This window comes from Conger conger, chromosome 2, assembly GCF_963514075.1.
Source record: "Conger conger chromosome 2, fConCon1.1, whole genome shotgun sequence".
NCBI classification, from domain to species: domain Eukaryota; kingdom Metazoa; phylum Chordata; class Actinopteri; order Anguilliformes; family Congridae; genus Conger; species Conger conger.
The window spans coordinates 62,736,953-62,754,980 of NC_083761.1; the positions used below are offsets into that span (position 1 = coordinate 62,736,953).

Genomic DNA, 18,028 nt, shown 5'->3' on the forward strand with positions numbered 1-18,028 from the left:
GCCTGGTCTTCAAAAGCCCCAATTTTCACTCTAATAAGTGTGTTCTGTAAGGGATATATATAAAATATAGCCAGATTCCAAGCAACAAACTTTGAGGATGCTGTTCTAGTTTTTAGTTTTTGTAAATGCTTCACTGATATCTCACTTGAATAGAAATCCTCAAATATACCTAAAGCAGCCTAGCTGTCCTTCAAAAGGCTTCTAAGAGCATTTTAAATTGGGTAGAATCTACAGCATATATCAATTGGGCTTTTAAACAGTGACCATTGTGGTCAGGTCATTTGAAGACTCATCAGGCTCAGACATCAATACTACCAAGAGACGATTGGGCGCCTTCCAACAGACGCTTCAAGCTGTTCGCAAAAAGCTGATTAAAGCCAATTGTGCTGGGGTAAGCACAGCCACAGGGGCTAGCACCCATGCTAGCTCACACCACCCACACTGCTGCTAGCTGGGCCTACACCGGCTGCTCATTAATCTTGCCGTGTCAGGTTCGACATCCCTTTGACCCGTGTCATCGCCCCCCCGCCGTGACAGGGGAGCTCTGTTGCTACCTTTGGCCTGGAAGGGTAAAGAGACAGAGGCGCTCAGAGTACTTCTCCAGTAGCTTTCTTTCCACCCCCTCGCAACAAAATCACTGATGCTGGAGCTTTTAGCCATCTCACTCAAACAGCATCAGGATGTTGTTCCCAGGGAGGGACACGCTGGTCACCAGAGGGGGCAGCTGCACCGCGGCTGGAACAGGGAGGAGGGAGAGGGAGGGAGAGAGGGAGAGGGAGAGAGGGACGGAGGACAGATGGTGCTTCATTCAGACACAGGGGTAAGGTTGAAGAGGGGATCTTGGGTTTCTCCTTGGCCCTGCAACATTCTGTGCTGCAGATTCAGGGCTGGCTCTCTCCTTCCCGCCAGGCCCGGAGCTGACACTAGTCATCTCGCTCACACACCCAGGAGCTACCGTCAGGCCCCTAAAAGTGCCCAAGATAAATGGACAGATATTTTAAACCCTTCTTCCACTGCGCTTGGCAGCAACACCAACACGGCCAGAGCCAAACTCTTTCCCCTACAAGGTAAAACAGAGCCTGACGGGATGCATACTACACAGCTTTTTTTAGTGAATGCATGCAACCTGGAGGCTTGTGGCTCTGTACATGTTAAATGTAGGCTAATGGTCAAGCGCATCCCTCCTTTGAAATTTCCCATCATTTAGCCAGTCACATTAAAACCGGAGGATCTCGTGAAGTGAAATGCTAGTGGCCATGGAGGAAAAGGCCATTCAGTTGAAACAAGATATTATAAATAACAATTACAATTCATAATAAAAACAGCAGCTATGAAACCAGTCAGGAATTATGAGCAATTGAAGAAAAGAATTGGTTAAAGTACAGTATGGCTCTTTGCTGTATATCACTGTACGTTGCTCAGGATAAGAGTGCCTGCCAGATGCTGTAATGTAATGTCATGTAAAAGCAGTATCATATGAGAACCCTCTCAGGTGTATATAAATCCTTGCATACTGCACACCAAGTAACCATTAAACAGAGCGGTGAAACCAGTCTCAACCAACACCTCATTGTGTTATCAAAATGGGGCAGTGGACCGGTTTGGTCTTAGTGGGGGGGGGGGGGAAGAAAACTGCAGTTGGAATTAAAAATAAAATAAAAACTGGGCCAAAACACTCTTCTCCACTGCCCTACATGCTATTTTCACCGTGCACAGCGGAAGCAAACACTGTTCACCCTGACCACACCTCTCTTAGTCCTTCTCTCCCTTAGGGCCTCGGCAGTGCAGAAATGCAGGCTGGGGTTTGACAGCTATGCTGGCCGCAGCCCAGGCCACACCCGCACATCCCAGAAGGCAATGCGGCGGGAGGCTTTCGGGGCCCGTGTGCGGGCGTGGAGGGCAGGACCACAGTGGGCCGGACGGTAAATCAGCCCGCTACCAAAAACAGAGAGCGGCACCGTTTCCATTGGGCTGCGGGGACGGCACTACCTTTTGGGCCGTAACGGCGGAAAAGAACGCCAATGCGAAACTATCCTTTTACACGAGAAGAGCGGAATCATCACATCCCTCCGACAGACGGCAAGTGACACCCAGCAATCCGTGGGAGCTGTGTAATTTAACACCTTTGAGCTTATTCTCAGCATGCAAAACAGAGATGAGCAGCGGAGAGCCAGGGGTCACTCGACACCCCCGACCCCGCTCAGACACACTCATCACTCCCGGGGTAAAAATTACAGCGAAACGGTGCCTTCTGCCACGCTCTCCTTTTTTGGCTAAACTGGAACTCTTCATCTCTTACAAGAAAGTTGGGAGTTAAAACACGCTAATAAAAGACCTTGGGTGTGAACAGGGAGGCTTCTTAAGTGCAAACACATCAGCATCTTCCTTATGCGTTTTAGGAATGAGGGCAGTAACAAGTCATGATGACAGCACTGAAAAAGAAAATACACAGGAATTCACATTCACTCTGATTCAGTTACAATTACAACATAACACAATTTCAGTGGTTCTGTACCACAACCTTGAGCCACACGAGTATGGCCACATTGGTGTGATTAATTTGTTTGGCAAGGTCCTAAAAGATCAGTCCAAAACGGTCTCTTATTCTGTTATTAACTGACTAGTGACCCAAGAAAGAAAATGCCAAATCTTAAATTAACAGTAAGACACTAAAAGGCAGATTTATTAAGAAAAACAGAACATTTGTTATAATGCTATATGGTTCTGGTGCAGTCGCATATACGGATACATTAACAAATGATTCACTGATCGTAGGAGTGGTCCTAATTAAGCAGTCCAAGAAATTCAGCCTTCTCATCCGCAGGGTCCAAAACAATATGGCGTGCCTACACATCCAGACTATAAGAACAACCAGCCACAAGCAGCCAGGCAAACACCAGAAAAACACCAGCTTTGCAGATTAGGAACCCACTATTGGTAAAAAGTCATTATTCAAGTCATTATTTCAGGAAATGGCCAATGAGGTAAAGCGCCCCATATTGCACCACAGGGATACAACTCCAACAGAGAGAGGGGGGGGAAAAAAACGTGGAATGACATTACAAAATTCACTCAGAGGAGGACTCGGAGATGTGCGCATGGCGTTAAGCGGATAAAAGATCAACTTTCCTACGATATAATGCAGGCAAAAGGCAGAGACAGTGGTCTAACCGAGGATATTAACAGTGATAGAACAGCAGGTGTTAATATTCCTTCAGCAGACTGTGGGCTGGAAGGAACAGACACAGCTGGACTGGCGACGGGAGAGGGCCTGTGTCTGAATGAAAACTGTATTCATTATTCATTCTATTACAGCCAGCTGAATGCATGAGGTACGCACAGTTATTGTGTGGCTGCGCAACACTTATTTGGTTTTGCCTCTCTGTCTTTACCTGGCTCTAATGACTGCTGCCATGTTTGGGAGAGATGACTCAGGGCCCAGACTGAAGGGGACTCTCAACACATTGCGCTGTAATTGTACAGGGTTGAGAAGGGGTAGTGTGGCCCAATGGGAGATCTTTTCATGGGACCCAAAGTGCAGGCGGCACAATGAGTATTGCTTTAACAGAAGGTAAGCTGTGCTACAGCACATGAGTGCTCAGCTAAATTATCCCCTGCTTTCAGGAGTTCTTAAAATCCACATGCAGAAAGGACAGTCGCAATTAAGTATTAAGTGCTTGAGTAAATTAGAGGGAGTAATTGACTGAGGGAATAATTTAAAACATTCATCCATGTACCAAGGCAATGTGCAGAGACATAATCCCCAAAAATCACATCTTGAGAGCAATTACGCCTTGCAAATACTTATTATACACCCTGGCTGTTGAAATTTTGTAATAAAATGCAGTATTGACCCTTTAGTAAATCTGACCGTAAGTATGTTGCCTTACACATCTATGTACACTGGGTCATGAACAAGGTCTACTTGGCCAAAAGAACTTAAAAATAAAAGCCATCATGTGAATGTTCATTTTTCTACCAGAGCATAGACTATCTCTGTGTGAGTGTTACCTGTGCAGGAAGTTGTGTTTGTGGAGGTGAGTGACGCCTGCAGCGATCTCACAGGCCATCTTCTGCAGCAGCTCTGTGTTCCTCAGCATCCACTCCTGATGGGCCAGGTAGCTCCTCAGGTCCCCCTGCAACACAGCACGACACGCAGGGCGTTAGCAGGACACGCAGGGCGTTAACACAGCACGCGGGGTGTTAGCACGACACGCAGGGCGTTAGCACAGCATGCGGGGCATTAGCACAACACAACACGCAGGGCGTTAGCACAGCACGCAGGGCGTTAGCACAACACATGGGGTGTAAGCACAGCACGCAGGGCTTTAGCAGACAGGCTGTTAGCAGCTGCATGCTTTCTGAGCTCTACAAGAGAAATATGCAGTGACAGACCATCTTCAGAGGGGGGTCAAAGTACAGAAAATGCAATGACAAACTATTGACCCGGACAATACAGCAGAAATATACAGAGCATTCACAAACATGCTGAGTCAGGATGCCAATGCAATTCTACACTTTAGTCAGACAGGGGGAAGGCAGAGTGGAGTGCAGATGGGGGGGGGGGGGGGGGGGGGGGTCACAGTACAGCGAGTGCTCTGGTGGAGTCACACAACACACAGGACTGCAGAATGTCCACAATGCAGAGAAGAAACCAGAGTTCATTTGCTCTTACAAAGGAAACTACCAAAGCCATCAGTTCAATTACAAATAATAATATTACTATTATTATTATTACAAAAAACATTTATGGGCCTATCAGAAGCGGTGTGAACACTAACCAACTTGCTAATTAACTTTAACCACAATGGTTACACTACAAGCCTTGATTAAGTTATCATTATTGCCATTTTGGCAGACGCTCTTATCCAGAGCGATATCCTCGACACGAAAGCTTTCAAAGATAGCTGCTGGTTCTGAATGCACTTGCTATCTGGCCCCACAATATGCAGAGCTGATTAGTTACTGAAACAGTAGCCTGCATGCATCTTTTTCAGTCAGGCTGTATTGACAGGGGTTGTGCCTGTAAACAGCCACATGGGGGAAGCAGAGGCTCTCTCACAGACACCTGAGAGAGCTGGTAGTGCCAGCACACTGGAATTAGGCCTTGTATGGCCATGGATTCTGAGGGCCACATTTACCAATAAAATAGTTGCGCTATTTACTCAGTCAAATACAATAAATGCCCAAGTTCACAATTCTGCAGTAGGAAACACCCATAAAACAGAAGAAAAAGTTAAACAAGTTACAGAAGTTAAAGAAACCCCAGCTTCATAAATATGACCAAGCAAAATCTGTCTTCATAAAGTGAATCAAGGATTCTGGAGTATTATTGTTCATGGAATACCTAAATTAGACATAACATACAAAGAACTGGTGTGTTCATTTAAATTTTATTATTTAAATGGGGGGGGGGGTTGTTTAATCAGTAACAAAACTGCATGATAATAATTCAGTCACTGTGTCCATCGTGATGCGTGACCTCAGAGACGCTTCCTGCTCAGCCCCTACAGTCAGGGAAGGAGCTGCTCTCTCCTGTCCCTTCCCTGCCGTGTATTTGCTTATTCAAAGCAGTCGCAGCCAGCCCAGCGTACCAGCTTCACCCAGCTCCAGCCTTTAAAAGGAGAGTTCACTGTCTATGGTTTCTGTTGATACCATTTCTGTTTTTGTTTATGCCTGTTGTATGTTGATTGCCTTTCTGTAGACCTGCCAACTTTTGAAAATGTGCTGATGGCTGGTGTAGGGTGATTGGGTGTTTGCCGTCTAAAGCAAAAAAAATACACCTCAAATACACAAATAAACTATTATACAACGTACAATAAATACTCTAATATATCAATTTTTCCCTTCTGTTAACTCTGCAAAGCTTCTTTTGTGACAGTTTTCTGTGAAAAGCACTATACACTATACAAAAACTGAAATGAATTTAAATTCAACTGAAAATAACTCCAGGCACCTCCACAGCAGTAACATTATGCTCCCAGAGGTTGTACATACAGTGTATGTATTACTCTTCAAAATAGTACTCTGTCTATTATTTTTGGCTGAAACTATTCCCATGGCAGAGGTAACCTGAGACCAGCAAATTCATGGAAAGAAGTATTGGCACAAACTTATATTTGTGTTTATAATTGAGAATAAAAGCTATAAAATGAATATTGTCAATTTTGTACAGCCTCTGGAAACATCAAATCACTGCACAAGCTGCTTTCAATCAGAGGTGTAAAATCCTAGTTCAGAAAGTAAAGGTCCTTCCCGGTATTTTGTTTCAACCACTTAGTTTTGCTAATTCGTACAATTCTGCAGCCAGAAGGTAGAACTAATGGGTGAAATGAGATGCCCGAGTTAATGGGTGGAAGGAATGCAGGGCAGGACTTTCACTTTCTTACCCCTGAACTTTACACCTCTGCTTTCAAGTTGCTTAAATTGTCTTCGGACCGTGCTGTGCCAACACCCTGCTTCAGACCACAAACCCCCAAACCCCCGTAATAATGCTAGCAGGTCTGTAAATATTCAAAATATCAGGCACAAGTGTTGCTTTTTTATCTGGGCCCATCAAAAACACATTAAACCTGAAACAATATCACAAATCCCAGAATGTGTGAACAGTCCCTTCATCCACAGCTGCCCTGGGCATCAATACGCCTTTTGCAAAGCTGGAGTCAGACCCGTTTAGTGATGCTTATGAGCGGCTGTCCATTATCATTTTGAGGTAGAGCACCAGCCCATGCCAGCTCAGTCCACCAGCATTATTAGCGCTGGCCTTCTTACAAGAGAGCTGTGGGCACTAGGTAATGAGATTCTCCCTGCCAGCTCTGGTTGCAGTCCATACAGACCATTACAGGCCAATCTGCCTCCAGCTCTACAGTGGGTGTTAGGTGAACAAGTCATATCCCTGGAGTTCCAATCTGTCCATCTGGTCAATGGGAGAACAGCAATTTGGCAACATTCCCAAAACTTCTGAAGGTTTTAAGGTAGCCTGTATTACAGAGATTTAAATATAGATGTAACACTTTCCAGCCCCAAACCTTTGTTTACAGAAAAGAAAAAAAGAAAGTGTCCCAAGTCTTGACATTAGTCATCAATTCCGGACCTAAAATGAGCCTCATTTCTTGTCTTTGTGCTTCTTCCTCCTTTAAATAATGTGCTTCAAACTATAAAGGCATTGTATAATTTTATGATATATCCTCCGCCTAAATACATTTCTCCCAAGGATGTGATGTGCCTTTTTATGGTTTCTGGAAGGAAGTTGAATCTACAACAACCCCACAATTTTCCCACACTGCATACTACTTCCCACCTCTGTAAAATGATTTAGTTGTTTACTACCGTGCAGAACCTCACACGTCACAGTGTTTTTACATTTGCCAGTCGTGTGGGTCTCATTCAAATCTAAGTGGTTGTCAGTAAAAGCATTTGCCAGGGACCTGAACAGCCGAGCCGAGCACCAGCCTGGGCTGCATCACTACCCAACAAGAGCCACAGCGGGCTCAGGTTACTGCGGCATCTGCTCTTCCACACGCCACACCTGGAGCCCACGGCCCACTGGCAGTCACTGAGGAGAAACACATCCCCAAAATACACTGCTCCTCGCCCCAGCTCGGCAATAGCATTGTGGGTTGTAGGCAAACTAGGCACTGGAGACTGGCAATTCCAAACGGGGAGTGAAAGACAAAAATGAGCACTGCAATCTCCACACTCCATGCTTCAGTTTTGTTTATTACTACGCTAAATGCTACATTTAACCTCTATGATTAGTATTATGCTAAATTCTAAAAGATAATTTAGCCTGTATGTTTATTACTATGCTAAGTGCTAAATTTAGCCTGTCTCCTTATTACTATGCTAAGTGCTAAATGCTAACTTTATCCTGTATGTTCATTTCCACACTAAATGCTAAAAGCTAAATTTAACCTGTATGTTTAGTACTATGTTAAATGCTGAATTTAGCCAGTATGTTTATAATATAAAAATTTTACATCCAAAAAAAAATGAGACCCTTTCCCTGTCGCCACTGTATGACAGATGCACATGACTGAGGCAATTAAACGCTTTTGCTTCTGTAGCCAATGTCTTCTCACAGGCCTGTGACTATATCCACAAACTGCAAACTGCAATTACCGGACTGCTGCTTTCTTCACATTTCACAGTGCAGAATCTAAATTACACACTGGCTGAGTATATCGTAGTGCCCTTGGCCAGTGGCTAAAAAGATAATTCACTGGATTAGCGGAGGCCTAAGGGGAGGACCTTCCCGCGGATACTCATAGCTAAAGCGCTTTCACTGGATGCTTCTAGAACGGTCCCAGCTGTGTAACTGGTACATAATGTGTGTAAGCAGCTTTACAAAAGAGCGTCAGCTTGTGTGGTGTGATTGAATTGTTATGTTTACAAACGGTTCTGTGTGTTTTCCTAAGCTGTTTGACTTCAGGCAGGTCATTTCATGATGGGTTATATAATCTCCATTTCTAATTCACATTCCATTCTGAGCCCCTCAGATGTTGCAGCTTTCTGTCCAGGGGGATTCATTTTGATGACGGCTGACAGGAACATAAGCCCACACCACACCACGGCTAAGCAGCCACACAGAATCAAGGAGAATAGTCAAATTACACCATGACGCGATAATGACCTGCGATTGCTCTATAAATAAAATGCTAATCTGATTTTTGAATGAAGAGCATAGCAGTAAATCAAATCAAATCAAGGTGTCGATATCACGGCACACGGTCAAATTAAGGCAAAATCTCAAGCTGAGCACCATGAAATGCACAACCCAAATAAACGCCCTGCACATGCCAAGCGGCAAAGCACTTAAGTCCAATCTGAAGTAGGGCCAGGACTGTGACCAGTCACCTGACCCCACTCAGGCCAGCTGCGCAGTCTGGTCCCCTCCTGGTGCCCTGGCCTCACCAACACTCAAGGGAGGGGAAGGGGGGGGGGGGGGCAAAGTAGGTGGGAATGGGAATCTGGCCCAGCCAAATGAAAGATCATTTCAACAGTCCACCGTTTCGCACCCAGGCTCGCTCGCAGGCAAATAAAAATAGTTTTGCAGCCGCAGCACAGCGATCAGATACACGCGGGCGCAGGAGCAGGACGCACTTCTCCTGACCCAAGTCTTGTAAAAATGTGTGAAACGGCCAGCGGGGCGTGGCCTCAGGCCCCTCTCCCATCTACGGGCCTGGGACAGGCTCAAAGACCGCCTGTCAATCACGGCTGCGGCCGAAGCCATTCCGAGCTCCGCTCCGGTTGCACGGTGCGGCAGGTTTTAATTTCCGACCGCAGTGATACAGGGTTGTCAGGGGTGACCGCTTAAACACAGGGGAAACAGAAGGGAATCGGGGTGTCTGGTGAGCTCATGCAAAGTTAATCCGCGGTGCTGAAGCCAAACTTGGGCTGACCCACAGCCACCGACTTCACTCACATTCCCTCATCACTGTTCATTGAGATTCACTTCACTGAGGTAAATGTTCTGATGCTGTTCCTTCACCTAGCCTTCCTTCGACAGATGATTCAAATATAAATGTACAAATACTGTAAATGTGTGAATGCTCATTACTCAACATTAATTATTTAACAAGTTAACCAACATCCACTTGCCAGGTTTAATGCAAGATAAGCATGTACGTAATTTAAGGCACTAAAGCCTGTATTGGTAATGTATTACAGGGGATGTGTCCCTGTTTTTGCAGCTCAGATCTAACACACAGAACACACAGGATTCTGGCTCGGTGAAATGACATTGCTTTCCGCTCTAATTATGTAACTAATTGCTGAGGTCTGCGGACAGATGCAGCTAATAATGAGAAAAAGCCGAGGAATTCTTAGCGCAGTCAGTCTCCAGGGCCGGGAGTGCTGCTGACTGCAGCCCCGGCAGCTCAGCCCGTCGCTCTGCCCACTTCACCACTCTTTCAGGATCCTACCACGGCACAGACACACAAATCAAATCAAACCGTCAGCTCTACACCCGCTCCAAACCCTTACAGCACCTGCTGACGGGGGGAGAGAAATCAGACCCACGTGGTGAGATGTCCAGCTCGGGGGAAAGTGTGTTAGCGATAGCATTACGCAACGCCTGCAGCTCAGTGAGGTCATCGCCATGGAGCCTGCGGGACACTGCCATTGGCCTCTCTAACCCTGGCCGATATCATCTGATGGAATGAGTAATTTGGTGCCTTGTTGAACATTGTGATTGATTGTTTGATTGATTGATTGATGGGTTGATAAATTTGCTTGTTTCATTTCATTTTATTTGCTCCTGTAAATAATGAAATAAGGGCATCAGCATTCACTAGCTCATTGAGCATGTTCTTACTGTAAACAGTCCACTCTGAATTTCTGTGATTGATTTAAGGCTTCCAACAACAACAGTCGGTTTGGCTTCCCCAGACAGACAGGCAAATTGATATGCACGCACGTGCGCACACACACACACACACACACTCACTCACTCACAGACACATGCACACGCAGACACACACACACACACATACACACACACACAGACAGACAGACAGACAGACAGACAGACAGACACACATACACACACACACACACACACACACACACACACACACAGACAGACAGACAGACAGACAGAGACACACACACTAACACAGCAAACGAAGCCCATCTCAACTCAGCTCTTGAATCAGAGCATACCACCTCCATCTGTGTCACAGTCTGCCAGCGGAAATAGACTCCAGTGTAACTGATCCCAGGGGGAAATGGAGAGAAATAATTTTCCGAGGATATTTAAGATAAGTCAAAAACAACCCGAGCCTACGCACAGGGAGAATGTTTCCTTTTGTGCAACGGGCAGGCGACAAAAAATAGCCTCACGTTTCCTCACGTTACCAGCCCGGAGACAGAAAGCACCCGCGCAGTGACATAGCTGACACCGGGGGAGAGAGAGGCCGGCCGGCTGAGAGCCAAGGGGCCCCTGCTGGGCCCGCTATGCGCAAGGACAGGCCACCGCACCGAAAATAGCACCAACAACTCATCACAGTGTGCGTTCATTAAAACAAAGAGCACTCTCTGCCTCTGATGAAACCAGCGTTCCCTGGCTCCCACATGCCCTCTCCCTGCTATAACATGCACTGAGGCCTATATCCACACGAACAGCACAGCACCCATTCTAACGCAGTGCAGCGCAAACACCAGCGCCATTTCACTACAGACACCCACTCTAACCTCTCTACTGTGACTTTATAACCTTCTAAAGAATACTCAAATGGGGAGATTAGTGTCTTATTGGGGAGACATGAAGGGGTCTGGTTCCTTGGGACACTCACCAGTTCGCAGTGCTCAAAGACCAGCAGGAATGGAATGACCTCCACGCACTGGCCGAGACACAGCAGGATGTTGGGGTGCTGCAGGACCCTGTAACACAGCAACATTAGCAGCGTTAGCAGCGTTAGCAGCATTAGCAACGTTAGCAACGTTAGCAGTTTTACCAGTGTTAGCAACATTAGCAACATTAGCAACATTAACAGTGGGATGATACAGCACAACGTGGGCTGACTCACTGCAGCACAGCGTGACATGTATAAAAGGGCACTGTTCTGGGTCTTGTGGGAAAACAGCACTGAGGGCCCAGGGAAACAGCGTCCACTTGTTAACAATCACGCTATGTTCAGTCACAACCACTGCAAGTGCTTTCTCCTACATTGGCTTGCCTGGTCTTAGGTAAATAAAATCACCAATTTTTACACTATTCATACTTCAAGTATATTAGAGACTTTTAAAGGCTGTCCCAGTTAATGGGTACATTAATAAAAGACATCAATGATACACAAGCAGAGTTGGCTTATTGGCTCTGATGCGTTGTTTTCAATAATTACTCATTAAAAGTAAGCTAATGTGCAAGGTTTCTTTAGGCATTTTTCTTCTTCCAGTACTTTGCATCAAAACAGAATCCCTTCCTGATCTCCTTTTGAACGGTTTTTCATTTCATAGTACAACACCATACCCTGTGTCACTTCATAGCCAGTAAATGTCTTGTCAAAACAAGTTCTTCTCTGCACTGAGCAGCGGAATGACTGTTTACCCGCAAATAATAGAAAACGACTAAGAAGTTAATCTGTACAGCTTAGTTTATGTATTTGCACATTATTCACTCATGTTAATAACTATATTAGTCAATGCCAATTTGTACTGAAATCGGAAAAAAACTGCCAATATATTTGTTAATGCTCAACAAATTATTAGTTTATCCTATGGCCTGCTAATGTGTAAACATCCATGTGCATTAACATTATAAATACATGAACTAATGCAAAGTAAATTTCACGCTTCATTCATGAATTTGCATTTCTTTCATGTTAACAGTTAAAGCCAGTTAATGTACCCATGTAAAGTGTGACCCTGGCCCTTCCCCCACTCACCGATATGGGTCCCCCTGCTGAAGGAAGTCATTCTGCTCCTTGGCGCTGGCGTTGGTCTTGAGCTCCTTCACCACCACCCTGGCTGCAGTGGGGTCAGTGTAGACCTCTCCCAGCAGGACCTGTCATGGGGGTGGAAAGGACATAAAAACCAGAAGCCAAAGCGCATGTGTCTCCTTTAAATAAGGCCAGCCTCCCCCCCAGCTCTCCATCACACAGGAAGCCTGGGCTTCCTGCAAACAAGGCCCGAGCATGGAAAGGCACAAGGCCACAGGGGCAGGTAGCGGGGAGGATGTTTTTGCCATTCCCGGGGCCCCGGGGCCACAGCGCAGAGAGGAGGCAGGCATGCGAGGGCCTCCATCCTGAGGAAGGGGCCACAGGAAGCAGGTCCCCATCAGCAGGGCACGTGCACAGTGACGGGCTGTGGCCCACTGTGCCTCTCAGCCCACACTGACACTACATCCAGCTCTTTCTCTAGGGACTTTCAGCGCACACTTCCCTGGTTATGGGTATGCACTTTGCTGCACGTCACTCTGAATAAGAGCGTCTGCCAGATCCATGTAATGTAAAGTAGTGTAGTGTAATGTAATGTGAGAAAAAGATGAAAATGTCACTTTTAACAGGGACCTCACTGAGGCTGTTTTTTGCCAAGCACTTTGACAATTTCAGCTGTTAATCGAGTCAATCTTACGATGGAGAATTATAACAATATGTAATTGCAATTAATTTTTAGTCAATGACATTCTTACTGCAATTTAATTTAAGATACAAAACACAAAACAAAGAGAAGCGAATGAACGAGGGAGACTGGATTAGCTCCTGCAGCATACCCACTGCACATGGCAGGGTTTAAAAATAGCTACTGCGGTTACTGTACAGAATGTTTTATCTGAATGCACTTTTTTTTTTTTTTTTTTTTTGTTTACAGTGAAAAACGTGGGGGAGAGACAGCTGCATTTCATTGGACACAATAAGCTGACAATACGATTTATCCAGTTATCATTTCAAATTATTAACACGATATATCAGATTTGTGAAAGACATTCCATTTCAGGATCACCTTTTATGCTTTTTAACTACAACATTCAAACGTATTATTAGCATTAGCCTATTATGATGATGATGATGAATATTATTATTATGAACATACAAACCTCTGATTAGTATTAATCAAAATCATACAACAAACCAACAAGGCACCTTCTGTTATGTTTTGTTTTTTTAAGAGGATATGAGTGTGATAAGGTGGTGCCAAACCCAAGCAGAGCTCAGAGCCGGTCAGGAAATGCGTACCTTGCCAAACCAGCCATTTCCCATTTCCTGGATGTAGCTGAGACTGTGGCGGGCCACCTGGGAAGCTGTGGATCCCTCTGCAAGAGCCAAGCACAGACACTCAGTTATGTGTGCATAGGCCAGGACACAGACACACAGCAGAGCAACTGACAGACACAAGCACAGACACTCAGTTATGTGGGCAGAGGCCAGGACACAGGGACACAGAAGAGCAACTGACAGACACAAGCACAGACACTCAGTTATGTGTGCAGAGGCCAGGACACAGACACACAGCAGAGCAACTGACAGACCCAAGCACAGACACTCAGTTATGTGTGCAGAGGCCAGGACACAGACACACAGCAGAGCAACTGACAGACACAAGCACAGACACTCAGTTATGTGGGCAGAGGCCAGGACACAGACACACAGCAGAGCAACTGACAGACACAAGCACAGACGCTCAGTTATGTGTGCAGAGGCCAGGACACAGACACACAGCAGAGCAACTGACAGACCCAAGCACAGACACTCAGTTATGTGTGCAGAGGCCAGGACACAGACTCACAGCAGAGCAACTGACAGACACAAGCACAGACGCTCAGTTATGTGTGCAGAGGCCAGGACACAGACTCACAGCAGAGCAACTGACAGACACAAGCACAGACACTCAGTTATGTGTACAGACGCCAGGACACAGACTCACAGTGCACACAGCAGAGCAACTGACAGTCACAAGCACATTTAGCAACAGCTATTTATTTTATTTTATTGTTTGCAGGGGCAACACACAATTAAAAGGTAATTGCAGCGGCGTTAGCTAGCAGCTAATTTACATCTGTTGTCCCAGGGCAGTCAAGCAAATAACAACCACAGAAACAGCAAATACACTACATAAAACAGCACAATCCATAAAGGTCCATCAATGGTTAAAATCAGTAATGCAAGCACACATATTCTGCTGTTACAGTGATGTAAGCACAGTGAAATTCTGCTGTAGGAAGGAAGCATTTACATCACACCAGTGGTGGATTTCCTGTGTACTTACAAGTTGACATACATAACTGCACATTATTTATATTTTATAAACTTCAAATAATTACCGATATAAGGCATTTCAAGGTTAATGCACAATCGCTCTTCTTGAAAAATGAATGAAAGCTACTTCCACAGAATGGTGGCTGATCACTGGCATTCTGTTACCTCTCCTTGAATATCACTGCCACGTACATGGAAAAGAGAGACAGCCGGCCAATACTATGCAGGGCAACTGAACTTTGTACTTAACATGTAACTGGCCATTAATATCCATCACTAGGAATGCAAGGATTTTGCCTCGGTACAGCAAATCCTTTTCAATATTCAACTAAACAGGCTAGCTCTCAGTTTTCCACGTGCAGCTCAACCACAGGAGACAGGCACATCGACATCTCAAATCCCCTTTGCCAAAGCCCTCTGAGCCCGATGACCTGCACTGCGTCTCAGATTGCCACTTGGGTGACTCACTGGCTAATGTGTGGCTGGCTATCTGATGAATGGTAATGAGAGCCTAGCCTTAACAACTTGCGGACAGGGTATATCACACAAACAAATCTGTTATAGCATCATCATCCTGTCCCTGCTAAAATTAGGACTGCCATTTGTTCATGTATTTTATAGGTTTCCCCAGCTGCTGTTTATATTAACATTTATATTGTACCTTAGAGGAGGCATACACTTAATACACTGAGACAGACCAGCATCACAATCAACACTCATTTAATGTAGCATAGGTTCTGAAAACAGGGACTATTTTTTTCCAGTTTGTATTGCATTTTGTTGTTAAGATCACCTTCATGAATAAAATTCCACTTAATATTGTAATGTGAGAAACTTTAAATGCTATGTTTAAAAATTTTGTTAATTTTGTGATCACAGTTAAAAGGGCAGAAAGTTTCAGAAAGTTGTCCATTTTACAGCCTAAAACCAGCTATAAGAGCACATGGAAATGGCCTATCACAATTCCAATAGAACAATGTAATCTCAGTCAAATGGAATCAACTTTAGGATAGGGCAATTCCATGTCAACTGAACACACTTTTGGACGCATCGTCACAGATTCTAATTAGATTCGGCATGCTACTTTGGCTTTAAAAGAAACTCCTGGAACAGAAATTACACTCGTTGTGGATTATTAATCTGGGAGATATAGGCTAACAAATTTGATTAAAAATCCAGCCCTGGTTTTCTTTTCTCTCAGGTAATTAGTGTTAGTGATTAGCCAGATCACTCACACATGACATGGTAAAGAGAGGGTGCAAAAACCAGCAATTAGTGGTACAAAACTGTATGATGCTACTTCACATAAGTAATGATATATCGGCAATGACTCAAATATCCAAGGCCAATTTTTCTGAAGATGGTGTTGACATTATAACCTAAATTTAGTGAAAATGTAATCCATTTTAAAAAACTTTTTTCGTAAATCAGATTTCAAGATTATAATCGCTCATAAATCTGCTACCTTTCATTTTGGAGGGAACATAATATTTATGTACAAGATAGAGCTGGCGAAAACCTAAAAATATAGATATAAGAACTATTTCTCTAAGACCTACATTAATGAAGATAGGGCATCGAATCACGTGAATTAGTGCAAACTTTGTTGGCCCATATCTCCCAGACGAATTATCCGAGACAAGTAAAATTTAGGTTCAAAGGGTTTCTTATGAGGCCAAATCAAATATCATTAAAATCTGTGATGATACAGTCTGTTGAGTTGGTATGGAATTACCCGATATAGCTATGAATTGGTGAATGCATACATCATTTTGTTGCCGTGATTTCAGGTATATTCAATATTTTGTCATACATTTTCAGTACGATAAATTATAACAAGCAGAGTTTTATACTTAAACCCAGTACCATAACAGAAGAATAAAGCAAACATTGCAGAGCATTACATCTCACAGAATGAATTAACTTCCTTGGAAAAGAGTGTTATTGTAAAACGTTACTTGCATCTTTTTTCTATTAGAAATCGAATCTTTTCCTTCATGGTCTAAAAGAGTCTACTTGTTTAAAATATGTGAAAATTTCAGAGCATTCCCTTCCATTGTACATGAAATATAAAAAAAGTTGCATTCAATTTTGCAGGGCTGATTATGCTGCTGATCATAGGAACTTGCTAGATTTTTCCCCCATTTGTGAGATATCGATTTGGGGAAAAGGAAAAAGACTCAAAGGAGACCAGTAATTGAGGACACTGACTGGGTCTTCCATGGTAACCACTGGCCAGCAACGGTGAGCTACAGTGCGACAGACAGGAAACCCCAAAAGTGACAGCCAGGCAAAACAGGATGTTTACAGGGAAAGTGTGCCAAATGTGCTTGCTGAAGAGTTCCACATCCCCGCGAGGAAACACACGGACATGAAATAATGCCGCAAACGGAAGAATCAAACATCTGGCCAAACTCAACGTACACAGTTTATCCTTCATATGGCCACCGGCCAGCACACTTACACCCACAACAAACTAATACAAACACAGTGACGGGTGCTTGTGGGGTGTTGTCTTTACCATTTTTACCATGCAGTTTCCCTACTCTCCATCAGTGATTACAGCTCATTTGTTTGTTTTTTTCATGGATGACCCATCCGTGTGCAAACAACCACTTCACTCGTCAGTACATTTGCACAGTGCGTAGGGACAGAAAAGCAGAAAATAGCAATTCACTACATTTCTGAGAAACTAAACTGAGCAATGAGCAATGACATCACAAAAAAGAGCTAATTGGCTCCTATGCAGAGGTTGACTGCAAAGCTTAGCTCTGCAAGCTTGCTTGATTTGCCAGAAACCTAACCCTGTTTTCTTCTATATATTACTCTCCTGTATTTCCAGCGGTAGACTTTGGCTTATGATTCTACCTACGCACACGACTAGCCTATAAATAATCATCACGAGGCTCCACATTATATACTGAGCGGTTATGCATCTATATATAGAGTAGCATTCAGTCACACACTAAAATAATCACAGGAGCATGGCCCCAGACAGTATAGCTGTATGTGGCTCACCTGAGATCCTGGGCGGCTGCAGTATTGGGGGAGCAGGGAGAGCCAGGGGGGGCACAGCCAGGGTGTAGACCTCTGCAGGGGACTGCATGGACGGGGTGTCTTCAGCGGGTGGGGTGAAGTCCAGCTCATCATCAAAGTTGTCTTCAAATTCCTGAGAGATAAATGACAGGCAACTCAAGCTCTCATCAAACAACCACCAAATTCAGAGATTCTGTAACACTTTGGCACTGAGGCTAAACCCAGATCTGAAACCAATGACAATAGATACCTTAGTTCTTACATGAAATTATCACTTTACGCAAATACTAATCAAC

At 44.5% G+C, this 18,028-nt stretch overlaps 1 protein-coding gene across 1 annotated transcript in view; it reads right to left on the reverse strand.

Moving 5' to 3' along the window:
• LOC133111244 (serine/threonine-protein kinase LMTK2-like) overlaps nt 1–18,028 on the reverse strand; it is a 46,882-nt gene that overhangs the window by 17,506 nt on the left and 11,348 nt on the right. The window contains exons 3-7 of the mRNA XM_061221434.1: nt 17,715–17,865; nt 13,677–13,753; nt 12,387–12,505; nt 11,295–11,382; nt 4,012–4,136 (exon numbers count right to left, since the gene is read on the reverse strand). Of these exons, the coding sequence (XP_061077418.1) occupies nt 4,012–4,136; nt 11,295–11,382; nt 12,387–12,505; nt 13,677–13,753; nt 17,715–17,865 (560 nt within the window). The remainder of the gene's footprint in view (nt 1–4,011; nt 4,137–11,294; nt 11,383–12,386; nt 12,506–13,676; nt 13,754–17,714; nt 17,866–18,028) is intronic.